Source organism: Pongo abelii, chromosome 18 (genome assembly GCF_028885655.2).
Source record: "Pongo abelii isolate AG06213 chromosome 18, NHGRI_mPonAbe1-v2.0_pri, whole genome shotgun sequence".
NCBI lineage: Eukaryota > Metazoa > Chordata > Mammalia > Primates > Hominidae > Pongo > Pongo abelii.
Window position 1 is genome coordinate 83,175,672 of NC_072003.2, and position 27,619 is coordinate 83,203,290.

Here is a 27,619-nt window from a genome sequence, read left to right on the forward strand (position 1 = left end):
TTCAAACACCTTGATCACAGGGTCACAGAACGAGAAGATGGGAGGGAACCTCAAAGCCATTTCCCCAAGGAAGTTGAGGCTTGGGTTTTTGAGGGCTTTGGAGTGGGCAGAAGTGTGGAGATCAAGAGTGCAGGGTGAAGTCATAGGAAGGGGAGAGGAAGCAGCTGTGATCTCATGCTGATCCTGTTCCCCTGTGGGAGACTTCCAACTGGTTGCTGGAATTCTGGGGAGGTGTGTCTGGAAAACATCTTAAGTGTCTATAGGAACAATGGGGATGCAAATCAATTCTTAAACACTCTTCTGGCCTTAATGTCAGAGATCCTATCTAGGGGAACAGTGGGGATGCAAATGTCAGGATCTAGTGCTACTGTAACTGAGGAGCTGGTTAGCCACTCACTGCAGCAGAGTCCAATTAACAAGATCCAGGCCTGGTACAAGAAAACTGAATTTATTTTTGAAGCTAGCTTGGAAAGACACAAAGTGTCCTGCTTTAAGTGTGCTGCTTCATCTTTGGAGCAAAAAGCAGACATGTTTATAAGGTTAAAGGGGAAGTGAGCAAGGGCAGGAAGTCCCCCTGCTAGCCTGGTGTCTTATCTACCAAACAGCTGAGTTCGCAGACAGTTGAGTTGGTGCCTTCCTGGGCAGAAATAAGTTGTAAAAGTGGCCAAGTGGGCGTGTTTTCAGCATGTCCTCCTGAGGCCACCCCGGAAGTGGGAGTTCCGTGGAGATGTGCTTTCATCTGCAAATTGACTGTCAATTCTGGAGAAGAGATCACTGGGGCACATAGATGACCTTTCCTTGTAGGGAATGTGTGGTGAGGGGGAGGTGAGAGGTTATTTTGCATTTCAAAAAGGGCTAGGTAGGAAGCAGGCTGAAAGGAGAAAGGAGAAGAGAAGAGAAAAAAGTAATTAAACCACCTCAGAAAAATCAGGGTACTTGGTTACGGTACATGACCTACTGCAACAAGGAACTGGGCCAGGGTGCAGCCTGATTAGTGCTGAATTATAACTATATTTGTACCCAGAACCTGGCATGCAATTCCTGTCAACCCTGTGGGGATGGTTTCAAAACCTGACCCTGTTTCTCATTGCATCCACACCCACAGCGTCAAAGCAATGCCAGGAGAACCACGTGTGGCTCATGTTTCTTGGAGGAGTCCTGGTTCAGTTCTACAGGCTTCCCACACAAAGCAATATACTGTTGGCCATGTAGGTAAGAAAAGCACAGGAGACTGTTTTTTACCCTTTCTACCAGTGTTTAGTACCAACCACAAGCACCAAAATACTCAAGCTTTGAGCTCTGCGGCTCTGGCTCTTACGGACGGGGAAGTGCTTTACAATCACCAGTCATTCCATTCACTTTCTAGAATAGCCAGAAAGCTCCAGCGATGGGGATGCCCTACCATGGGGCCACAGCTCTCAAACAGGTGACATGCTTGTGACTGGAAAGAGGTCCCGATCCAGACTCCAAGAGAGAGTTCTTAGATCTCACACAAGGAAGAATTCAGTAAGAGTCCATAAAGTGAAAGCAAGTATATTAGGAAAGCAAAAGAATAAAAGAATGGCTACTCCATAGACAGAGCAGCCCCAAGGGCTGCTGGTTGCCCATTTTTGTGGTTGTTTATTGATGACATGCTAAACAAGGGGTGGATTATTCATGCCTCCCCTTTTTAGATCATAGAGAGTAACCTCCTGATGTTGCCATGGCATTTTTAAACCGTCATGGTGCTGGTGGGAGTGCAGTACTGAGGACCACAAGAGGCCACCCTTGTCACCATGTTGGTTTTGGTGGGTTTTGGCCAGCTTCTGTACTGCAACCTATTTTATCAGAAAGGTCTTTATGACCCGTATCTTATGCCGACCTCCTATCTCATCCTGTGACTTAGAATGGCTTAACCGCCTGGGAAGGCGGCCCAGTAGATCTCAACCTCGTTTTACCCAGCCCCTATTCAAGATGGAGTTGGTCTGATTTAAATGCCTCTGACACACTAATGTTAGAGCACCTTGGACACGCTCCTTAATCTGAGTTTCCAGTTTTCTCTTCTAGAAAATGAGAAAAAACTAGAATGTAGACCCCCATGTGCTCAAAGCAACAACCTGCCTGGTTTGCTTGGACTTTTCCTAGTCTGTATAACAGCAGGCGCTCGATTCCTCTATGTAAATCTTCACCTTTTATTAATTATATTACCCTGCTTCTCTTAGAAAATGCACAGTTCTGCCCTCACTACACCAAGATCACAAAAGGCTAAGTATAAATCATGAGCCAACCAGACCAAAAGTAAGCCAGGCAGGCCAGGTGGCCAACTTGGCCATCTCATAGGCAGTTATCACTGCTCAACTTGAAGAAATACAGGGTTAATTATTGGAGTTTGAAATCCAGTAGTGGAATCCATGTGGTCCTATCATGGTCATATAATGTGCTGAGGCTCTTACAAGTTGTCAGTGCTGAGTGGGAATGACAAAGCCAGAAACAAGGGCAAGCAGAGGTTGAATGCCAGGAAGACCGTGGCAGGATGCCAAGTCCATGAAGCAAAAGCACCGCCATGGTCTAAAAGGCATAGTCCTCTAGAGCAAGAGAGCCAGTAACTCAGATCCAAAGGAAAGAAAACGATAACCCTTTCCCCCTCAAGACTTGCCATTGTATGGCAGCAGGAGGGCTGCTTGCAAAATAAATAACCCACCAACATTTGAAGGTTGGAGATCTCTCAGTCAAGAGTGACAGGCTGTCACTGAAAATGGGTTGGAAGGAAAACTGTCATTCCTACTAAGCAATTTTAAATAGGCTTTGTTTCCAGATATCCATGCCTGCAAGTCCTCATTTCCTCATTTGGAAATGGGATTTGATATGGTTGTATTAGGAGGTAAAATTTAAAATATCTCCTTACATCCCATTCACACTGCTGCATGATGGAATTGCCAACCCTGTAACAAAAACACGTGTCTTTCTAATAAGAAGTCAACAACGCAAGAGAAAAGAGATTCCTGCAGCTAAGGTTTGCTCCTGGTATTTTCCCCATGATATCACCCAACACAATGTACACTTTGTGGGTGGAGAAGGATGGGTGAAGAGTTTTTAGCTTGTATACTTATTTCAGAACCTTAAATGAGATGCCTATTAAACTATCCATGTACACAAATAGACTCAATATTAAGAAAAGAAGTAGTATAAGACTGAAAGACATGCTTAAGAGAAAGGAGGGAGCCATACTTCAGGAATGGAGAAATGAAGAAAAATCTATACTGGCTTAAGTCAGGTTAGCTAGGAGGGAACATATGAGGAAGGCCCAAGTCTTATAAGCCAGGGCAGAGGCAGGAGGCTGGAAAGGACCAGTGGACATCTTGCAAACATGTGTTCCACTTCAGCCATTTGGATAAAAAACAAGAATTCTTGGAACACTGGACATCCCAGAAACACAATGAATTAGCAGACCAAATGCCAGTCTGCAACTGCTGGTTAAAAAGAAAAATCCAATTACTTATAGCACTTGAATATAGGTCAGCAGAAACTCCCGGCATCAAAGAAACTCTGTCCATAAAGACTTAGTGTATGTTTTTACCAAACACTTCACAGGGCCTTGTGGATCAATCATGGATTCAATTTTGTCCTACAAATTAAAATCAAGCCATGTTTAAAGCAATCTCATTAAATCGCTTGCCAACGGGTGCACGTAGTACCACACTCCTGGTGTGACATGACCATTCTTATCATTCGTTTTTGGAACCCTCCTTTCATGGATACACCACCCCTCACCTCGCTTCCCTGCTTCTGCCTTACCTGTGCTTTCCCTGTGGGTTACCTGGATTATCACAACCAGATCCCCTGCAGTTTTCAGCCTTGCCAACATCTGAACATGTCAAAGGAAAATGGGCAGGACAGAGTTTGAAAGGCAAAGGCTTTATTCAAGGCTACAATAAGGGAGAGAGATTGAACTAACTGTGCTGAAACAAACAATGGGAGGATTTTTAAGCACTGGGATGAGCTAATGGAAAAGTACTGGAGGATGTTTGTGGGGAGGTTGGTCCACATGATTAGGCATCTGTGTTTCCTAATGGGTGTTTATTGGAGTTAGGCTCCAACCCTCCACAGGGACTGAGAGACAGGGACACTATTCCTTTCCATGATTACATTTCAAAGAGATGCCAGGTCCTTGAGAAAGATGGTCCTGGGTTGCAAAACTAGCAACAGGTTGGAAGATTTACATCTCACAGGGACAGAGAAAGAATTTACAATTGCAGGTTTCTAAAGTAAATGCTTCAAGAAAAGAGAAGTCAAGGCCTATATTAGCCCATTCTCATACTACTATATATAGGTACTACTCGAGACTGGGTAATTTATAAAGGAAAGAGGTTTAATTGGCTCATAGTTCCACATGGCTGGGGAGGCCTCAGGAAACTTACAGTCATGGTGGAAGGCAAACAGGAAGCAAGGACCTTCTTCACACGGCGTCAGGAGAGAGAAGTGCTAGCAGGGTAAATGCCAGACACATAAAACCATCAGATCTCATGAGAACTCACTCACTATCACGAGAACAGCATGGGTGAACCACCCCCATGATCTAATCATCTCCCTCCCTTAACGTGGGGATTACAATTCGAGATGAGATTTGGGTGAAGACACAAAGCCAAATCATATCAGGGCTCTAGAGTCTGAAAGAAGCCCATCTAAAGTGTAGTCCAGCACAGGGGAAGGTTATGGCCCTCTTGGTCGAGCCTATCTATCCTTAGGAGGTAAGGAAGTTCTTCTAGCCCTGCCTCAAATCCAGGGTGAGCATTAGTATATGGTGATTCTCCTGGTGGCTGAGCCACAGGGTCCAACACTGTTCCCCAGTCATGAGGCTCTAAACCACTACCCCACAGAGGCCCATTTCTATAATAAGGTCCTGCTCCCAAGCTTCCTCCTTTCTCTCCATCCTTATCCCTCCCCCTTCCCTGCCTGGCATGGTCTTGTAGCTGGAAGACAAGGCCTCAGCTTTGGGGTCTCGTTTCTGTTTCACGAACCTCCATCAGCACAGACTGTCCCCATGTGGAGCCCAGCCCCCTGCTGTTATCTCTGAAAAAGATCTACTCAACTCTATGATCATTTTTGGCTACTGAGCTATTACTCCTACAGAAATAGTAAATGCTATTTTACTGTGCATGGCCGGTGATACCAGCAAGCCTAGGGCATTAGTCCCAGCCCCCATCCTGCCTATTGTCCTACTACAGGGACAACTATGACTATGCTAGCTGGAACTGATGATTCCTTGGGTACCCAGCCTGACTATGACACAGGCTGTCATAGTCATTTCCAGCAAGCAAAATAGGAACAGGAAGCTAAGAATCTCAAATACATTTACAATGACCTAGTCAACTGCCATTTCTTTTTTTTTTTTTTTCTTTGAGACAGAGTCTTGCTCTGCTGCCCAGGCTGGAGTGCAGTGGCGCAGTCTCAGCTCACTGCAACCTCTGCCTCTTGGGTTCAAGTGATTCTCTTGCCTCAGCCTCCAGAGTAGCTGGGATTACAGGCACGTGCCACCATGCCCAGCTAATTTTTTGTATTTTTAGTAGAGACAGGGTTTCGCCATGTTGGCCAGGCTGGTCTCAAACTCCTGACCTCAAGTGATCTGCCCACTTCAGCCTCCCAGAATGCTGGGATTGCAGACCTGAGCCACTGCGTCCGGCCTACCATGTATTTGTGAAAAAAAAAAAAATCCGCTTATATGAATTCCCCAGAGTCGTCGGATTCATAGAAACAAGAAGTGGAATGGTGGCTGCCAGGGGCCAGGGGAAGGGGAATGGGGAGTTGGTATTTAATGGGTCAGAGTTTCAGTTTTGCATGGTGAGAAAGTTCTGGAGATAAATGGTGGTGATGGTCTCACAAGAATTTGAATGTACTTAACACCACTGAACTTTACACTTCAAAATGGTTAAAAATTGTCAACTTTATGTTATGTATATTTCACCACGATTAAAAGAACAGTTCATAAGAAGGAAGCTATAAATAGTAATAATAATAACCTGAAATTATGGTTTAGGGATTATAGTTTGCTTTCATGGTTAAAATGAGAGCCTGTAAGACTCAAGCTATGTAATAAAAATTCTGGTGGAGAAAGTATAGGTTAATGCTTGCTCTAGAGAAGGAGGCCTGACACTCACGGTGTCCATTCGAGCCTGTCCTAAATCTTTCTGGACCTCAGCCTCACCATACCTACAACGAATCGGTCTCAGATCTTCTGCTCTGAACTTGCACCAAGCCTGGGCTTGCAATTTTGGTGTCTGTGGACTCCTCAGGTATGTTTCTGAATGCAGGTGCATTTCTCTGGAGGCAGGGGCCATGACCTTCAGCAGATTCCCAATTGGAAACCCACCTCCCAACCACGTTGAAGACCTGAAAGCTGGAATGGTTCATCTGTCAGCAGTTCTTACAGCTCCTAACATTATAAAGACAGAAGCCCCTACAAACTCAGCCAGATCCCCACACGTTTAGAGGTTGGACTTCCTCTGATCCTTAAAATGGCTACCCTGAGAACATGGCCCCTGGGCTTCCTCCAGAAGGGAGCTGCAAAGAGGGAGTCCCATTCTAGCTCCATTTCTGGGTGTTTTGCTCAAATTGACCCTTTTTCCCTATTGAAAGAGGAAATTCCGGCCAGGCATGGTGGCTTATGAGCCGAGATTTTGCCACTGCACTCCAGCCTGGGAGACAGAGCAAGACACTCTGTCTCAATAATTAAAAAAAAAGAAAAAGAAAAGAAAAAAAGAAAGAAGGAAAAGAAAAGAAAGAGAAAATTCATAAAGGAGGGACCCCATCTTGACTGTGCCTTGGTTTTGATTCTTGGTTATGAGTGGTTCCATGGTGGTGGAGGCTGCTGATGGAAAGAGGAACAGAGGGGTGAGGGATTTTTGCTGAAAATCTAGAGAATACTTAGAAGCCCCTCTATTTCCTGGGCCCCAGAAATGATTGGAGCCAAATGGGCTTGTGAGGAATTTTGAAATTTTGAATTTCACCTGAATTTTGGATGTGATTTTTCTCTATCCTGTGCACAGAAACTGAGAGAGGCTCTTTCCCTCAGGATTTTGTGAATCTTGTCTTTAACTCATTGCCCAAAGTAACAAACTCATCTTACTGACTTCAGAAAATGACATCACCCACCTGGCCTGGGAATAACACATGGGAAATTGAAGACAGTAGTATAATTAAGTTCACAAAAGGCAATTCTTATGGCCATATTTCAAATGCTCATAATGCCTTCTCATCCATTCTACCAAAGGACTTGGCTTCATAATATATTCAGAGTGAAAAAACATAATGGATTCTTCTGAGATATTCAATTAGTTCAATAAAAAGAGAAAAATAATTTTTCAATAAAGAAATTTAACTAAACGACTAAAGCTGACAGTGAAAAACCAAAGTAATTATGCATTTCTTTTGAGTTTGCGCTCTAACAAAAGTTGATGATATGCCACCATTAGAAATAGCCATCCTTCAAATGATTAATTGCATTTGTGTTGCTATTTTAGCAGACATTTATTTGAATGTTTACTCTGTAGCTGTCTTTGGGTGTTGATATATTTAAATTTCTACTAGCCCCGCTAAAGATTATCGGCTCGCACTTCTTCATGACTCACTGCTCAGCTTCCTTTAAGCTGGTTTTTTCCCCGTTAACAGAAACCTCTTCCAAAAATATCACCAGTAACATTCTCCTTGCAAAATCCCATTACTTCTCTTTACTTCTTATCCTCGTAGGGGTCATGACACATTTAATTATGGGTCATTGACTCCTCTTCCAATTATCTCCCGCAAAACTAGCATCTGCTCTTTAAACTTTGGGGTCTCTCAGGATTCCGTATTCCACCCCTCTGGCATTCTGAGCTTTCACCTTAGGTAACCACTTTGTTAGAGAAGTTTCAAAGCCATCAATGTGTTGATGACTTCCCAACCCCTAACTCAGCCTGGGCACTTCCGCCAAGCTGCACACATCTGCACAGGTGTATTGAATTCAAGGGGCCGTTAGCACAATCAAGGCTGAACTGCTGGTCTTCCCACTTCCCACTGCACTCTGCTCTTCTTCGGGCAGCCTTGTCTGAGTGCTTGATCACCATGAAAAGACACTGGTTTCCTGCTCGAGCTGCACACATCATGCCTGTCTTCATCCATGGCTGGCCCGCCTGCCTGCGGGTTCTCACATTTCCTGTCAATACAATTGTGTGCTTTCTGAAAATAAGTCAGATCAGATTGTTCCTGGATCACTGCCTTTCCAGAAAGCCTCTGGTGGCCTCGTGCACTCTGTGGAATTGGTACCAGCCCCTTGTGATGCTACTCAAGGCCCTCCAGGAGCCCATGCCATCCTCAGTGCCCTCAGCTCTGGAGCAGCAGCTCCACCACGGCACCCCATGACTTTGCATGTAGAGCCACATTGGGAGGGTGTGACCTGCAGCTGCTCTGAGTCTTGGCAGAACACCCTGCGGTCCCCCAGCCAGTTTCTCATTGCCTTCCGGGTTCTATGAGGTGCAGGGGCTTTCTGCCTGCCCCTCTCAGGACACAGCTGCTGCTGTAAAACTGCTGAGAAGCAGCTTGGAATTGGCTCTACAGCAACATCCCTTCTTTCTCTTGCAGTTGTCCAGTCCCTTTTATTCTGCCATGACCTGCACCAAGGCCACCATGCCCACACCTGCTTTTACTGTCTGAGTAATAAGCTGTCTGCATCTAAAGAGGTCTCCTTGCTTCTTTGCTAGGACTTGCCTGCGTCTTGTATGTCAACTTCAAATACTCACTACCCTTCTAACCCCCATGTAACCTGATAGCCTAACTGCAAACTTAATATGCGTTTCAAAACATAAATATAGTACAAGATAAAATAAAATTATACTTGGAAATCTGGCTAAGTGAAAATAAGGATTAGAAAAATAAAAGAAAGCCATAGGTTAGATTAGTACTCTATAGTATTAGTTTATTAAACTGATAAGAACAGATCTGTACTTCATCTTAGCCAAGAGGCCAAGAAACGATTGTACTACTGTATAAAATTATGGTGCTGTAATTTTAGAGGTGCTTCAAATTCTTTTGGGAATAAGACAAATCTGTATACTTAAAATGTGTGACCTATGAATTTGGCTCTAACCTTTCTTGCAGAAAATTAGAAACTACTAACAAATGGTTTGTCCCAAGAGCAAACCTCTAATGCACAAATGATTAAAAATGAATTCAGAGAAAAATAAAGGCAAGCTGAGTTTTATTAACATTAAACACCGTTTCTTTAAGTGAAATACATTATTAGGGCTGGGCACAATGGCTCATGCCTGTAATCCCAACACTTTGGGAGGCCGAGTCGGGTGGATCACTTGAAGTCAGGTGTTTGAGACCAGCCTGACCAACATGGTGAAACCCCGTCTCTACTAAAAATACAAAAATTAGCTGGGCATTGTGGTGCACACCTGTAATCCCAGCTACTTGGGTGGCTGAGGCATGAGAATCACTTGAACCCAGGAAGCAGAGGTTGCAGTGAGCCGAGACCGCACCACTGCACTCCAGCCTGGGCGACAGGGCAAGACTCTGTCTCAAAAAAAAAAAAAAAGAAAGAAAGAAAAGAAAGACGTTATTAGATTGGTGATTATGAGGGCCATTATCTTAAAATAGTATTTCCTAAAATGAAAAATATTTCAGGAAGTAGCTGAAATATTAGGAAAAAAACAAGGCTTTAAAAATAAGGCCCAAAGATTATATGATGATTGCTTCTATGCCCCTGTAGCCAGCTAGTGATATCATTTCTCATCACTAACCCAGCTTCCTAAGTATGTCCTGTCCAGCACGGTCAGCCATCCAAGCCCCCAGTGGCACCATCAGCCATCTGAGACCCTTTTTCACCCCCAGAAAAAAATGTCTCGGATTTAATCTTTCCCTCTTTAGTCAACTCCCTAGTTAGAGTAGAGCTACAGCAGTGAAACCATGGCCATCTCTCATGGAGACTCCATCCTCCCCCTACCACCACATGTGTGAATACCTGGCGACTTATGTAAAAGATTTAATTTGATAAGTGAGGAAAAGTCATATTTATCTCCATTCTTTGAATAGATTTCAGCGTGTGAGAATGACTTTTCAGTGTGTGTCAGAAGCTTGGTACTCTAAGGGTAAAGTATTAAGCCTAAAGAACTTCAATCAAAAGTCTTAAGGCCAGGCACGGTGGCTCATGCCTGTAATCCCAGCACTTTGGGAGGCCGAGGCAGGCGGATCACAAGGTCAGGAGTTTGAGACCAGCCTGGCCAACACAGCAAAACCCCATCTCTACTAAAACTACAAAAAAATTAGCTGGGCATGATGGCGGGCGCCTGTAGTCCCAGCTGCTCGGAAGGCTGAGGCACAGGAATCGCTTGAACCTGGGAGGCGGAGGTTGCAGTGAGTGGAGATCGCGCCATTGCACTCCAGCTCAGGAGACGGGGTGAGACCCCGTCTCAAAAAAAAAAAAAAAAAAAAAAACTCTTATATATGATAAAGGGCTTTGTAAACCACTAAACTTTATACCAAAAAAAATCTATTATGGTTAGTCTTGTTTGCAACTATTAATAATAACTGAGAAATGGGCTGGACATGGTGGCTCACACCTGTGATCACAACAATTTGGGTATCTGAGGCAGGAGGATTGCTTGAGGCCAGGAGTTTGAAATCAGCCTGGGTAACATAGTGAGGCTCCGTCTCTACAAAAAATACAAAAATTATCCTCTTAGATGCAAACGCTAAAAAAAAATAAAATTAGCCAGGTGTGGTGGCGTGTGCCTGTGGTCCCAGCTACTTGGGATACTGAGGTGATAGGATTGCTTGAGCCCAGGAGGTTGTGGCTGCAGTGAGCCATGATCACACCACTGCATTCCAGTCTGGGTGATAGAGTGAGACCCTGTCTCAAAAAAATAAAATAACTGCAAAATATACTAAGTTTACAATGCAAAAAGTACTATGGTAAATTGCTCTTGCATATACCAGTTGCATACCAATATCTTCCCTTTTTCCCACAGGCAACCCTCCTGCTACGGGCACTGGGACTTTGCTGATAACCCTGGAGGACGTGAACGACAATGCCCCCTTCATTTACCCCACAGTAGCTGAAGTCTGTGATGATGCCAAAAACCTCAGTGTAGTCATTTTGGGTGCATCAGATAAGGATCTTCACCCGAATACAGATCCTTTCAAATTTGAAATCCACAAACAAGCTGTTCCTGATAAAGTCTGGAAGATCTCCAAGATCAACAGTAAGTCTGGCTAAAGCATTTCTCCCTATTCTTCCAGCTTTCAATTTAGTTTCTCTTTCCCAAAATGCTCTTTCTCGGCTGTTCTCTCGTGTATTCTCATTTGGTTCATTTTAAGTTATTGGCATATTATAAATACTGACAATTTTCCCACCAACAAACAAATGCAATATTGGATATCTGTTTCAAACATAGACATTTTCTCTTCTGCTTCCTCTCTGATGTTTTCTATACTGTACACCCTGTGTTGTATATCCTAACTCGTCTGCTACATACACTATTTAGTATAACTCCAATATTCTCTCTTTAAAATTTTCATATATTTAGGGTGCACAACTGCAGGTTTTTACATACATACATTGCATAGTGGTGAAATCTAGGCTTTTACTGTCCCCATCACCCAATAGTGAACTTTCTCTTAACTAATCTGTAGTTTCTGCCATCCCAGAGTTCCCAGCTACAAGACTGTGATTCTTTGTTCTTCCTCTTTCTCTTCCTTTTTTCTTTTAATTAAACTCCACAGATTCTTTGTTTGTAGCTAGCTTAGAAAGAATATTGGCCAGCCTGCCCAGTATCAGGCCTTCAAAAGACAGGAGTCTCTGCTTCTCCCCAGCTATCTCTTGGCTCAGCTGTCTTTCCAATCTCAGAGACAGAGAACTGGGTTAACATTAACTTTCACTAGCGCATTGGAGAGACTTTTCATGGTATACCTGCTGCCATAAAAGCCTAAAGGAAAGAAAAGCGCTAGGATAAGAATCTTTATAGTCTTCAACCTGCAACCTTCCATAGTATGCTGCAGACGTCCTCAGACTTGACTTGGTCTAATGATGACCTTGGGTTTTTTTTCAAATCTTTGGCCATCATTGACTTTGATGTCTTCTTCCATGCATCTTCTTTCTCCTTTATAACACTTGCAAGCAATGTCTCCTCCCACAAGTCCTTCCACATAGGCAGGTGGAATTCAAAACTTAACCCAACTTCTATCACTTGCCTTATTAAGACTGAAACACCAACATATTAATATGGAATATCCCTATATCCACAATCTCACCCACTTTCTTCCCCAAATGTAAACTAACTACCAAGTTCACCTTGTCTTCCAATAAAGTAAAAGAAAAAAGAAAAAGAAAGACATTAGACACTATGTCTTCAATAATATACTTATCCTGCTGTTGACCCCGTCAGGGTTCCCACTTCTTATATCAGTGGCAGAACTTTTGAGGGAGACAGAGAATTACCCATTTCCTTAGGTTTTGCAAATGTATTGTACAATTGTGCATAACATTTTCTATTTAAAAATCTCATATCTATTGTTATAGCCCTATCTCATATCTCATTTTATTAGTGCCTTTTGCTTGTTATTGATTCTATTTGCCTATTTGTCTATTTTATTGCTTTTTAAATAATGAATTCTGTTATACTGATTATTTTTAATTAAAACAGACCTTCTCTTGTTTGAGGGGTTAGTGTTTTATTTGCTAGTTTTTATGGCTATAGCCGATTTGAATAATCATCTCCAGTTCTTTCCAATTGGAACTTTCTCATTCAAGAGTTTCTTTTTTGGGAGGGTGCAGAGGGGGGTGAGCATCAGGATAAATAGCCAGTGCATGTGGGGCTTAATACCTAGGTGATGGGATGATTTGTGCAGCAAACCACCATGGCACACGTTTACCTATGTAACAAACCTGCACATCCTGCTCATGTACCCCGGAACTTAAATTTAAAAAAAAAAAAAAAAAAGAGTGTATCCTCTGCTCAAGGAAGATGGGAAAATGCTGTTTGATTTAATCTGCCATCTCACTAGGTGACCATCACATTAGTCATTGCTGCTGCTGTCACCTTCTGGTAATGATCATGCTTCATCTATTTTTATTTCCCTGTCATTACACTCTTGTTTTTTCTCCTGGTTTTACCTAATAGATAAATGCCTTCTAAATGATTTTGTTGTCTCACACTTTTTTTTCTGAATATTTAGCCCTGTTTATTCCCAGAAAGGGGCATTTAAAAATACATATGCCCCTAATCATGTGAGTGACTTTATCCCAAGGCTAAAGAATAGGCCAGCTGGTGCAGCCACTGCCAAGTGTCACCCAGGGGCCTGGGTGATGGTGGCTATTGCCACCGCACATGACATTAGGGAAGTAGAGGGGAAGCTTAAAGATCCAGTCTCTATGTTGCGGGTTCCCACCCAAATGTAGAGCTGTGGACTGAGGATTGATTAAAAAAAAAATAAAAACAAGGCTGGACTCAGTGGCTCACACCTGTAATCCCAGCATTTTGGGAGGCCGAGGCAGGCAGATCACCTGAGGTCAGGAGTTTGAGACCAGCATGGCCAATATGGTGAAACCCCATCACTATTAAAAATACGAAAATTAGCTGGACATGGTAGTGTGTGCCTGTAATCCCAGCTACTCGGGAGGCTGAGGCAGGAGAATCGTTTGAACCCAGGATGCGGAGGTTGCAATGAGCCAAGATTGCACCACTGCCCTCCAGGCTGGGCAACAGAGTGAGACCCTGTCTCAAAACAAAAACAAAAAAAAAACTAAAGACAAATAACGTAGGCTATAGAACCCATCTCCATGATAACACATCAGGGTCCTGCCCACACTGAGAGCAGGTGGATTTTCACCTTAGCTTTCTAGATGTGGAACACAGTCTTTGTCAAGATGGCTTTTTCGTGTAATAAATTTGCAGGGAGGAGTTCTTGGTAATCAATCATCTTCATGAAAGGAGCTCTCCTTGAAGGTGATTATAATGGTGCCGAGGCACAGAACTCTGGTGATGGAAAGACTCTGTCTCTGTGCTGTTCATTACAGGAGCCACCAGCCACGTGTGGCTTCTGGGCACTTGGAATGTGGCAGGTGCCACTGAGGATCTGAACTGGTATTTTCACTTGATGTTAATGAATTTAAATTTAAGCATTCGCACGATTATAAATGAAAATGCAATGCCTGTTTGGTGTGATTTTAGTCACCAAAACCTCACTCTTTTATTGGAAAAATCTCATCCGCTCTCACCAGAACCCTCCTTGCCTTTACAGATACACATGCCCTGGTAAGCCTTCTTCAAAATCTGAACAAAGCAAACTACAACCTGCCCATCATGGTGACAGATTCAGGGAAACCACCCATGACGAATATCACAGATCTCAGGGTACAAGTGTGCTCCTGCAGGAATTCCAAAGTGGACTGCAACGCGGCGGGGGCCCTGCGCTTCAGCCTGCCCTCACTCCTGCTCCTCAGCCTCTTCAGCTTAGCTTGTAAGTTGGCCTAACTCCAGTGCATGAACAAACAGGAAATTGTAACTTCACGGGGTTCGTGAAGCCAGCGTTTTCCCGTATACCTGTCCAAGAAGATGTTTCCCGGAAGAATCATTCATCTTTAGTGTATGTCTGTATGATAGAACATGTTATATGTAAAAGTGCTCCCACTAATGTTTAAAGGCATCTTAACAATCCCTGCCAGCCAGTCTGAGGAATTGTGCAAAGGTGTTCATTGCTAGCCTGCAAACTAGGTGGTAAGCAAAACTTCCTACAGCTGCCACTCAACTTGAGCTAATGAAAATGCGCCTGGATTAGTTAACTGGTCTATCAGAGGCCTGTTGCTCTCTACATTATGCAGAATAATCTTTTGCAAGGTTAACACAGATATTATGAGACTTTCTGAGAATAGTCGTGAGAATTTATGGATGGAGGTTGGGCTTCAGGGAAAATGATAAATGCATAATTCACACTGTTTTTTCACTGGCTAGTAATAATGACTATAATATAATGAAACATTATTTTAAACAAATGAATTATTATGCCAAGTAATATAGATGTGAGGATAAAATGAATAAATACATGTGTCAGATATTCCTTATTTGTGAAATACTAGTCCAATGTTAACTTTAGCAGTGATTCATATATAACTGTTACCATCCAAAAGCCTTTTGGGCCTTGCTACTTACCTTTTGAGAAAGTATCGGTGTAATTGCGAATTAGGAAGTTGGGAAATTGACAGAAAAAGAAAACAGAAGGTTTTATATCCTAGTGACAGTGGTGAGCTGCCAGGAAATCACATACTACAACATTGGACATTCATGTGTATAAAGCTCTGTGCGAGAGCATCGACCTGTGAGTTGAAGGAAAAAGAAGGGCCGGGCACGGTGGCTCACATCTATAATCCCACCACTTTGGGAGGCCAAGGTGGTTGGATCATTTGAGGTCAGGAGTCCAAGACCAGCCTGGTCAACATGGTGAAACCTTGTGTCTACTAAAAATACAAAAATTAGCCAGGCATGGTGGCACATGCCTGTAGTCTCAGCTACTCAGGAGGCTGAGGCAGCAGAATCTCTTGAACCCAGGAGGCGGAGGTTTCAGTGAGCCGAGACCATGCCATTGCACTCCAACCTGGGCGACAGAGCGAGACTCTGTCTCAAAAAAAAAAGAAAGAAAGAAAGAAGAAGCCATTACAGCATCTCACTGACCCTTCAGGGCCCTTCAGACTGGGCATTTCTGAAAGCGAACATATCATCTTCCCCTCCTGACCTGCCCCTCTGCCTGACTTGCCTCTGATGACTCTACCACCACCATCATCATCACCATCACCCCCATGTCTCCTTCTCAATCTTCCCACTGCAAAGCCCAACAGAGTCTAAGGGTCCAACACTTTCCATCCATCCCTGCCTCCACCGTCCTGTCTCAGGTGCTAATGTTCACTTAACCTCAATTATCTCACTGGCTTTCTAACTTTATCTTCTGCAAAGAGAGACAGAAAAGAGAAATCAGGAGGCCGCCCCTCAGAGGCTTCTCCTGAGTCTTTTCTGTAAAGTAGAAACAATTTCAGATGAAGGGATAGAGATGGGACTGGGGGCTGAGAAGAAATTAGGAAACCTTGTCAAAGTGCGGATAATTCGGTTGTGTAGCAATTGGGCTAAACATTGAGCAGGGGTGGTCCAGAGGAGTTTGGATACTGTCTTAGTCCGTTCGGGCTACTATAACAAAATACTATAAACTGAGTGGCTTATAAATAACAGAAATGTATTGCTCATGGTTCTGGAGGCTGAGAAGTCCAAGAACAAGATGCTGGCAGATTCATTGTCTAGTGAAAGCCCACATTCTGGTTCACATATGGCGCCTTCTCCCTGCATTTTCACATGATGGGAGAAGCAAGGCAGCTCTCTGGGGCATCTCATCCCATCCCATCCCATCCATGAGGACACTGACTTCCCGACCCACTAATTTTCCAAAGGCCCACCCTCCTAATACCATCACCTTGGGGATCAGGTTTCAGCATATAAATTTTGGAGGGGCACAAACTTCAGACCATAGCAGATACCACGAATTTATAGCAACACATTATGCTTGTTTGCCCCCTTACTTTGCTGACAGATATCCTAGACCTAGATTTCTAGAGTGTAGGAATGTTCCCTTCATGAGGGTATACTCTCTGGGGCCTGGTTTGCTGAGTCATCACTAGCAACCTGCAAGTCACTCTTGCATAGTATCAGCTGGGGAGACGGTGGTGGATCTCAAGTCTGGCTGCACAACAGAAGCACCTGGGGAACTCTTAAACGTAGCTACCCATACCTGGGCCCTACCCTATGGCTGGAAGGGCAGCTTAGACATTTGTCCATTTTAAAGCCTCACCAGGTGGTCCAAAGACACTGGGAAATCAGGACCGTCCTGGTGAGTGACTCCAACATTTAGGTACAGGCTCCTGGACATTCTAACAGTGTCCTCCGATCTTGTCCCCACCCTAAACACATGCTGGTTCCTTCGGTTCACAACTCAATAAGAAACAGGTGGAGGAGAGTAAATTTAAGAATATAAGTATGAAGATGTTTGCTACCGATGGTGCCAGAAAACCTGGCACCATCCCTCCTCCAGGGAGGAGGGTACAGTGAGATGACAGAACACATCCATATGAGAATTTCTATAGCACCAACTTTCCAAAAAGTGTTTCAGAAGCTTACAGAATTAAAACGTGAACCAGACAGGAAGTTAAACTTGACAAGGAAGAGAAACCAACTAGGAAGAGTTGAGGATGGAGTTAACTGACGCTAAATTTGACCTGAGCTTCTCATTGGCTTGCCGTACACAATTGCCACTGTGTGATAACAGCAACATGTTAATTGCAGTGGTAGTTCCTAAATGCTGTTGCACATCAGAACCACTTAGGAAACATTTTTAAAATATGAATTCCTGGGCTCAGTGCCCTAGAAACTTTCATTTGTGGTCTGGATTATGACTTGAGGTTGGGGAATAGGGTGTTGGAGAATGGGAATGAACGGATACATAGACAGACAGATGGATAAATGAAAGGAAACATATTTCTCCCTCTTTTCTTTTGTTCTTTTTTTCTTCCTTCCTTTGTCTTTCTTTTCTTTATTTATTTGTTGTTGTTTTTTTTTTTTTTTTTTTTTGAGACAGTCTCACTCTGTCACCCAGGCTGAAGTACAGTGGCATCATCTCAGCTTACTGCAACCTCCATCTCCTGGGTTCAAGTGATTCTCCTGCCTCAGCCTCCCAGGTAGCTAGGATTACAGGCATGCACCACCATGCCCGGCTAATTTTTGTATTTTTAGTAGAGACGAGGTTTCACCATGTTGGCCAGGCTCGTCTCAAACCCCTGACCTCAGGTAATCTGCCTGCCTCGGCCTCCCAAAGTGCTAGGATTACAGGTGTGAGTCACCACACCTGGCCCCTTCCTTTCTCTTTCTTCAGAAAATAAAATATTACAGGCAAAGGTAAAATTGCCTATGTTTCTCTGCCCAATTTTATTTTCTGTTCTCTCTCCTCAGAAACAATAGCCACCATGAATTAGCTATTCATGTGTGTGTCCAGATGTTTTATCCTTTTACTACACACAAACTCACACATACACACACGCACACACATTCACACATAACACATACAGTTCTATTCTGTGCAGTTTGTAAAACCTCCTGTAATTCATATTATATTGGGCATACCATTCTGCGACTTACTTTTCTTCCTACCTGTGTTACATTCACAAGGTCGGTCCACGTTGCTCTAAATCAGCATTCAGCAAATTTTTTCTGTAAAGGGCCAGATGGCTTTGTGGGCCATATTAGTCTCTGTCACATATTCATCCTTATTGTTTTTTTGTTTGTTTGTTTCTGTCTTTTGTACCACCCTTTAAAAACGTGAAAACCCTTCTTTGCCTGGGAGCTAGCCAAACACGGACTTGAGGTTAGAGTCAGCCCACAGCCTTCCTTGGCTGAACCCCACTCTGCTCCATTTATTGCTACTGCTGGAGGATCCTGTCATTTGAATACTGTGCAGTGGATTCCCTTATCAGCAGACACATTGGAACCATTTACTATGACCAGCACTACTACAGTAAGAGATCTCCATTTTCCACCAGCTTCTGGAGTGAGTGCTAGACAGACCACAAGCCCAGCACTGCCCAAAGACCAGCACTCAGAAGCCACTGCTCTATAAGCAATGCTTGCAGCCGGGTGCAGTGGCTCACCCCTGTAATCCCACCACTTTGGGAGGCCAAGGCAGGCAGATCACTTGAGGTCAGGAGTTCAAGACCAGCCTGGCCAACATGGCGAAACCCCGTCTCCACTAAAAATACAAAAATTAGCAAGGCGTGGTGGCAAGCACCTATAATCCCAGCTATTCGGGAGGCTGAGGCAGGAGAATCGCTTGAACCTGCCAGGCAGAGGTTGCAGTGAGCCGAGATCACACCACTGCACTCCAGCCTAAGCAACAGAGCAAAAAACAACCCTTGCAGAGATCCAGGAGCAATTGGAACTCAAGTATAACAGAGTTTGGATAAATTGGAGAGCAGTACTTCCTATGTGATTGCAAAGAGATAAAAATTCTATGTGTGTGTAGTGGGAATTCATATACACATGTACATGTATGTTTGTGTGCACACATGTGTTTGTACCCAGAAAGAAGACAATTAAGGGGATCACATCACACATTGCCCTCTGTAAATCCAATTTCTGGACATCAAAGCCTGACTCCGTGACATCTCTTTGAAGAACGAAGTCACTGCAGGACCCTGCTCATGGGTCAGCTACTCCGGACTGGAAATGAGTGTTTTAAATGGAGACCAGAGCCGCTGTGCCCCTGCTTGTTAAAATACAGATTTCCAGGCCTATCCAACCTATGGCGTCAATATCCCAGGTGACAGGGGCCTCTAGCTCAAAACCCAGTGTTTGGCTATTTTTATACAACATTTTTATAATATTACACATTCTGCTACCAACATTCCACATATTAAGTATTAGTAAACATTGAATTTTTTTTTTTTTTAGGTTAAAAAAAAAAAGACTTGGCAGTATTTTTTTCTTACCAACAAGAGATTTTCTTGTGGTCCTCACTTTGAGACTCCTGATCTACAGATGTCAATCATGAGCAGATTCCCAAGGATTTCCCACTTCTCATCTCTCAACTGAGCTCTTGGGTCAAGTTAATCTAAGGCAGAATTGCCCAATAATCCCTAAAGAATTGCTTCACAGTTGATATCATTGATAAAAGACAGACATAGGTACACTAGCTGTGAAATACCAAATGTGCTTTATGTGCTCATCTAAGGGGAGCCATCCCATCTAGCATCACATGATTGTATCCCACTGTAAGTAGGGGCACCTGTAGGTAAAGTCGAAATTATTCCCAAAATGAAACTCTGGATCTCCCTGTGTATCTGGAAAGTACTCAGTTGACACTCCAATGGTTTGCTGCACAAAGACAGGTAGTTTCAGCCCCCAAAAAACAGTTAAAAACAGGTGTTACCACTTACCTTCAAAAACACACTTGGTCTGGTCATGTATAAAAGGCGTAAAATTTTCTAATTTTGTTCGTTTAAATGTTAGAGATGCCTGCCAAATGTCATGATTTATGTTTTATTATATACCTAGTCCAAGACATTCTTCCTAACCAAAAAGGGTCGGACATAATAAGACATGTAAGAATCTGGGTCAGAGGTAGCAGGAACAGGTAACCACCAGTGCCCAACCACTAAAACGCATGAAAGCAGACATCAAAGTGGCCGACCCACGTGTGCTGCCATTTATATGACATTGAGAAGAGGCTGCACAGAAGTGAGCTTAAACCCTTAAGCAAGGATTGGAGAAGGAGGAGGGTGATTTCAAAAAACACTGAAATTAGTAGCTTTCTTTTTTTTTTTTTTTTTGAGACTGAGTCTCACTCTGTCACCCAGGCTGGAGTGCAAGGGCGCGATTTCGGCTCACTGCAACCTCCACCTCCCAGGTTCAAGTGATTCTCCTGCCTCAGCCTCCTAAGTAGCTGGGATTACAGGTGCCTGCCACCATACCCAGCTAATTTTTTTGTATTTTTAGTACAGACAGGGTTTTGCCATGTTGGCCAGGCTGGTCTGAAACTCCTGACCTCAAGTGATCCACCCGCCTCAGCCTCCCTAAGTGCTGGGATTACAGGCATGAGCCACCACGCCAGGCCTGAAATTAGCTTTCAAAGTACATAACTTCCTAACTCAGCCATAGTCCTTACAAGAATTTTGGGAGCAAGGAAATCAGCTGGTAGAATCTCTTTGATGTTTCTTTAAAGCAGGGTCAGCAAAGTCTAAGACACAGACCAAATCTGGCCTACTGCCCATTTTTGTAAATAAAGTTTTATTGGAACACAGCCACGCCTATCATTTCCATATCGCCTGTGGCTGTTCTCTGCTGCAGTGGCAGAGCTGAGTAGCTGCCACTGAGACCACCTGGCCCAAGAAGCCGAAAATATTAACTCTCTGGCCCTTCCCGCTTCAAAGCATCGTTCATAAAACTTCAGTGTGATGTAGGAGAAGATAATCACGTCACACTCATGGCAAGAAAAAATACTCAGATCCAAGTAGACTAGCAGCAACCAAACATGCTGATGTTTGGGGGCCGTTTTCTGTATTTTCTTCAGTGGTCTGTCAGTTGTCCCATTTTCTAGATGAGAAAACTGATCCTCAGAAAGGTCCCCAGGCGAGTAATCAGTGAGGCCAGCATTCACCATTGACTGCCTCCCTTATGGAAAAGGATAATAACAACATTTCAATTTAGTATGATCTGATCCTGTAGGTGGCTTTACTGCAACTGACAGTTGAACTGAAGGATCTGCATTTCCTTCTTTGACATCTGAAAATAAAGGAAATAAAACTATTGATATTGAAAGTAATAAAAAATAAAAATGAGATGATTTTTACTGTCAGTTTGTTTTTTTTGTTTTTTTTGACAAAGTCTTGCTGTGTCACCCAGGCTGGAGTGCAGTGGCGCGTTCTCTGCTCACTGCAAGCTCCACCTCCCGGGTTCACGCCATTCTCCTGCCTCAGCCTCCCAAGTAGCTGAGACTACAGGCGCCCGCCACCACGCCTGGCTAATTTTGTTTTTGTATTTTTAGTAGACATGGGGTTTCACCGTGTTAGCCAGGATGGTCTGGAACTCCTGACCTCATGATCCGCCTGCCTCGGCCTCCCAAAGTGCTGGGATTACAGGCGTGAGCCACCGCGCCTGGCCCAGTTGTTGTTGTATAAAGTGCGTGTCAGTGGCATGAAGCGGATGTGTAATTCTTCCCCTAGCACCCTCCCAGTGAAGCAAGTCGGCATTGCCATTAAGCTGTTTCTGTGGTTTTTCTAGCACGACTTTGTATGGTATGGCAAGTCTCAAAAAAAGAACTTGTCGGGAAACCGTTTCTGACTGTTGCTTTAGGCTTAATTAACCAGTATTAGCAAGAATGTAAAAGGACAGATCAGGTGAACTATCTTAACAAACACCAAAATTAAATGTCTCTATATGGGGGGTAAGAGGTAGACAAACTCAGACACAATAAAGAAATTTAAAGAGGTGAGTGGGCAGGGCACAGTGGCTCATGCCTATAATCCCAGCACTTTGGGAGACTGAGGTGGGAGGATTGGATGAGGCTAGGAGTTTGAGACCAGCCTGGGCAACATAGTGAGACCCCCATCTCTGAAAAAAAGAAAAAAAAGCCCCACCCCATGTCAGCTAAAAATTAACATTAAACAAAATGTGGACCAGGCACCGTGGCTCACTTCTGTAATCCCAACACTTTCGGAAGCCTAGGTGGGCCGATCACCTGAGGTCAGGAATTCGAGACCAGCCTGACCGACATGGTGAAACTCATCCCTACTAAAGCTATAAAAATTACCTGGGCATGGTGCCACACACCTGTAATCCCAGGTACTCGGGAGGCTGAGGCAGGAGAATCGAGTGAGCTTGGGAGGCAGAGGGTGCAATAAGCTGAGATCATGCCACTGTACTCCAGCCTGTAGGACAGAGTGAGACTCCATCTCAAAAAAATAAAAATAAAAATAAAATATGCATGCCTGGCTGGGCAGGGTGGCTCACACCTGTAATCCCAGCACTTTGGGAGGCCGAGGTGGGCGGATCACGAGGTCAGGCATTCAAGATCAGCCTGACCAATGTGGTGAAACCCCGTCTCTACTAAAAATACAAAAATTAGCTGCGTGTGGTGGCACACGCCTATAATCCCAGCTACTCAGGAAGCTGAGGCAGGAGAATCGCTTGAACCCAGGAGCTGGAGATTGCAGTGAGCCAAGATTGCGCCATTGCACTCCAGCCTGGGCAACAGAGCAAGACTTTGTCTCAAAAAAAAAGAAAAAAAGCCAAGATGAGCAAAAGATAACCACTAAACACTTTTAAAATTTTATTTTTCAATGTATTGTTTGCATAAAACAAAATGCATCCATTGCAAGTGTACAGTTTGATGCATTTTGGTAAGTGTACAGAATTTTATACCACACCCTAGTCAAAATACAGTTTCCTTTGCTCTTGATCCCCTTTCCGCAATCCAGGCTCTCATTTATCTGCTTTCTCTAATAATGGTTTTGTCTTTTCTAGAATTTCTTAAAGTGTATCAGTATTTTGTTCCTTTCTATTGTGAAACGTATTATGGACAAACACAGGGCCTACAAAGCCATTAAACCCAGGCAGAGTGGGCTGTCCTCGGCCTGCAGACGGCCGCAGTCATGCTTTGCAGAGGAGCTGTGGCCCCTTAAAGTGACATGACATTATGGACAATGACAGTTGATTCTTGGAGGCTTTCCATGCACCTTGCACATGCAAGCTAAGGGCTTTACATAAATTAAATAAATTTCCTCAAGTAATCATCTCAATAGCCCTGGGACAAATCACTTATGTTATCATCTAAATTGACTTAAAACAGGAATTTGAGACTCTAATTTGAAAAGAAGAGGTTGGAGCCTATTTAGTGGATTTTATGCAGCCAAAACTGTTTTGCTGTTGTTGTTGTTGTTGTTGTTGTTGTTGTTTTTAACTAATTTGCCTCCCAGGAGACAGCTGAAATGTCTAGAGACATTTTGATTATTATGCCTGGCAGGACACCACTAGTGGCATCTAGTGGGTGGAGGGTAAGGGTGCTGCTAAGTGTCCTCCCATACACACAACAGCACCCCCCACAAAGAATTATCCAACCCCAAATGTCAGTAGTGCTGAGGCTGAGAAACTCCACTCTGCTCTCTAACCAAAATCAGACACAGAAAGTGGAGACGTTCCACCACCCTGACAACATCAATGGCTTTTGCCAATTTAAAACAATAAAGAGCAATATGTATCCAACCCAAAACAACATCTTAACATTCTTCCTAATAGGCTTTTGCAAAAATAGTTCATATTTTACAACTGTCTTGCAGCATGGGGTATAAATGAGACCTAATCATTGTAAAAATGAAAAGAGTGCCTCAAAACATCTGAAGTTCTGAGCAGAGGGCAGCCTGTCTTCAGTGGGCGCTTTTGGATGGAGGCAGGAATAGGGTATCAGTAGGAGTGAGAACAAAGTTCAGATAAATGAGTACACAGCACTTGTAGACTGATTAATTCCTTTCTTTTTTCCTTCTTTCGATGGAGCAAGACTGTAACAGAAGCCTGAGAGTGAGGAAGGGCTTTGGCAACTATTACTGTAGACACAATAGTTTACTCAATTTCATGAACTGTTAGTCCTGGGCTGGAATTCACGCCTTCTGCTGGAATTGCACAGACAAAACGTGCTTGCGAGGAGTAAGGTGGCAATAAAAGAAAAATGCAGGCAAAAACATGCCTCATTTTGAAACTGGATCTGAGCATCCTAGAGCCAGAGCCTCTCCCAGCCAACATTGCTGAGTTGAGCAGAGTGACAGACTCCACATTGGAGCCAGCCCCCCAGCTGGCCATAAGGAGGAGCCACGAGCAGGCGCTGGGAAGACAGGCTCTTGAACGCACACTATGCTGATATCTCTTTCTGTGAAGTTTTCTACATGAGTGACATTCTCAAAGTCTGCAACACAGTCTGCCACAAGATGCCTTTTTTCCTCTGGGAACACAATGCTACTTTCGTGATTGTCTGAGTAATGGCCCCCAAAGATGTACTTCTCATCCTAATCCCTGGAACCTGTGAACATGTTACCTTATACGGCAAAAGAGACTTTGGGCAGGCGCCTGTCATCCCAGATACTCAGGAGGCTAAGGCACGAGAATCGCTCAAACCTGGGAGGCGGAGGTTGCAGTGAGCCAAGATTGTGCCAATGCACTTCAGCCTGAGCAACAAAGTGAGACTGTCTCAAAAAAAAAAAAAAAATCTTCTCAGAAGTAACTAAGTGAAGGATTTTGAGATGGGGAGAGTATTCTGGATTAGCCAGGTGAGGCTGATATAATCACAGAGTCCTTATAAGAGGGACAAAGGAAGAGTCAATTAGAAACAGACCATGCGATGGCAGAAACAGAAGGAGGCCAGAGGTGAAAAAGAGAAGATGCTGCAGTGCTGCCTCTGAAGATGAAGGAAGGGGCCATGAGCCAAGGGATGCAGGCAACGCTTAGAGGCCAGGAAAGGCAAGGGAACGGATGCTTTCCTAGAGCCTCCAGAAGGAGCACAGCCCAGCCAACACTGGTTTTAGCCCCATAAGACTCATCTCAGTCTTCTGACTTCCAGAACTGTATGAGAATAGATTTGTGTTGTTTGAACTTTATGGCCATTTGTTACAGGAGCAACAGGAAATTGATATACCATGTTTGGGCCTGGTGCAGTGGCTCACAGGTGAGCCTATAACCCCAGCACTTTGGGAAGCCAAGATGGGAGGATCGCTTGAGGCCAGGAGTTCAAGACCAGCCTGGACAACATGGAGAAACTCCATCTCTACAAAAAATACACAAATTAGCCAGGCATGGCGGTGCATGCCTGTAGTCCCAGCTACTCCAGAGACTAAGGTGGGAGGATCGCTTGAGCCCAGGAGACAGGGGTTGCAGTGAGCCAAGATTGTACCACTGCACTCCAGCCTGGGCAACAGAATGAGACCCTGTCTCAAAATAAAATAAAAACATATCATGTTTGAAGAACCACCAATAGGTATCTTGCTTTGTGACTTGTGATCCTTAAGTCAATATATATATATATATAGTCACAGGAAGTCAATACATACAAGGGATAATCACCAATCTCTAAGATACATAGCGTGCTCATAAAATAGCCAAGCTATGTGCTAAGAGACAAAGACATAAGGCTCATTGGTAACAGTGGTAATAGCAGCTCTCGGTCTGAGCGATGTTTGGCATCTGAAGTCACCATTAGCATTTTCAGAGAAGTCCAGCTTTTTATGACACAACTATTCATTCTGTCTTCCAATGTGATCCTTAAGGAAAAAAAAATCCCCCATAGTCGTGTGATGTTTAAAATGTGTTTATTATAGCTTGCCTGTCATTTATCTGGTTTTTAGCTAAAATGTTTTGAATTGAGTGGTGATATTCCCGACTTAACTCTGAACCCTCTCTATTCAGGTCTGTGAGAACTCCTGACGTCTGAAGCTTGACTCCCAAGTTTCCATAGCAACAGGAAAAAGAAAAAAAAAATCTATCCAAATCTGAAGATTGCGGTTTACAGCTATCGAACTTCACAACTAGGCCTCAATTGTTCCAGGTTTTTATTTTCTTTGCAATTTCACTTAGTCTGTACTTCATCATTTTGACAGCATCTTCCTCCTTCCTTTAATTAATGGAATCCTCTGAATTTTCCCTGAATGTTTAAAGATCATGACATATGGCTTGATCTTCTGGGAGCAGGAACAATGACTACTTTTTCTGGTGTGTTAACATGTCGCTAGCCAGTGCTCCAGGCACCCAGCTTTGTCTGTGGGTTAGTATTGGTGTATGTATGAGTATCTGTATGTACATATACACGGTATTTATAGAGACAGACTATCCTGGAGAAGCCTCGTTTTGATGCCATACTTCCTTGCAAGGTTAAGCAAGGTGGGTGGAAACTAAGACAACTGAACCCTCCAGGGCCTCCCGCATCAAGGTCAGCATGAGGACAGACCACAGAGCTGTCACTTTTGCTCTGAAGCTACTTCTCCACTGTCCCGTTCAGTCTGAATGCTGCCACGACCAGCCAGGCAGGTCCACAGAGAGGGAGAGCAGAGAAAGAAGTCCTTTCTCTTTATTGAGTTCGAGGACTACAACCAATTTTCACTGCCATCTGATGCCGTGATCCTGAGCCAAGGCGGTGAGGAGCAGAGCAGGCAATTTCACCACCAAATGCCAAGAAAAGGGCTGACGTTTTCTTTCATGGGCACCAACCTGCATTTGTATGTGTCCTGAATCCACAGTCGCACTGATTCTTATGGGGACACAGATCATGGTAGAGAATCTCTCCCTCCTCAGTAAATGTACAACTGCACCTGTCATCATGGAGGTCATACATGCATACAAAGAGGTGTACAGGTACCATCTTGTATACACATATATACCCACATGTACAGACATACATTTATGCACATTCACTCTGTTTGTTTCATATATACAGGCATAAAATAGAGTAAATACAGGTAGTTTTAAAAGTACCCTTTTGTGTGAATTGACTACCGTTGTTTGCAAACCTGAAAATAAAAGACATTCGTTATGTATGAAAAGTAACTGATTTGTATTCTGTGAGCATGTAAAAGCGGAAAGTTAGTGCTTGTTCTAAGATTACCTTCTTGTTGATAAACCGTAAATGAATCATCAAAGCTCACACCAAATTTTTCTATCAAATAAAACTAGTGACAGCTTGTGGCTTTTTATTAGAGCTCGCCACGAACTAGGGTAAGGTAAGTGTCTTAGCATATTTTAATGCAGTTGCTTACTAAAGGTTTTAACCGCACACGCACACACACACGCTTTCTTATGCAATCTATGTTTGCACTTGTGCTTTCAGTTAGCCTTCTGTAGGAAGTAGAAGTCATATGTTGTCTTTGTTATAGTGAAATTATACAGATAGAATTCCATATATTGTATTTGTTTCAATGGTAAATCCTTTTGGAACATATAGAATGCAGAGATTTTTTTTTCCATTAAAATAAATGGGTATTGGTGGTTAAAACTGCTGGACAGTAACTTTTCTCTGATTTCTATCTTGTGTCTAATGTCACTGATGC

At 43.5% G+C, this 27,619-nt stretch overlaps 1 protein-coding gene, 1 long non-coding RNA gene and 1 pseudogene across 3 annotated transcripts in view; 1 reads left to right on the forward strand and 2 right to left on the reverse strand.

Moving 5' to 3' along the window:
- The window catches only part of LOC134760411 (uncharacterized), a 55,075-nt gene extending 50,987 nt beyond the window's left edge, over positions 1-4,088 (reverse strand). For both annotated transcript variants that reach the window (XR_010137800.1, XR_010137799.1), the window contains exon 1: positions 3,797-4,088. This is a non-coding gene — a long non-coding RNA (uncharacterized LOC134760411). The remainder of the gene's footprint in view (positions 1-3,796) is intronic.
- Positions 1-27,109, forward strand: part of CDH13 (cadherin 13) — a gene marked incomplete at its 5' end in the record, with an annotated part of 1,173,335 nt that extends 1,146,226 nt beyond the window's left edge. The window contains 3 exon segments of the mRNA NM_001133193.1: positions 10,983-11,216; positions 14,254-14,472; positions 25,986-27,109. Coding sequence (NP_001126665.1) covers positions 10,983-11,216; positions 14,254-14,472; positions 25,986-25,993 — 461 coding nt within the window. The 3' untranslated portion in view covers positions 25,994-27,109.
- LOC129050978 (U2 spliceosomal RNA) lies at positions 8,870-8,985 on the reverse strand (annotated as a pseudogene).
- Positions 27,110-27,619: the final 510 nt, after the last annotated feature.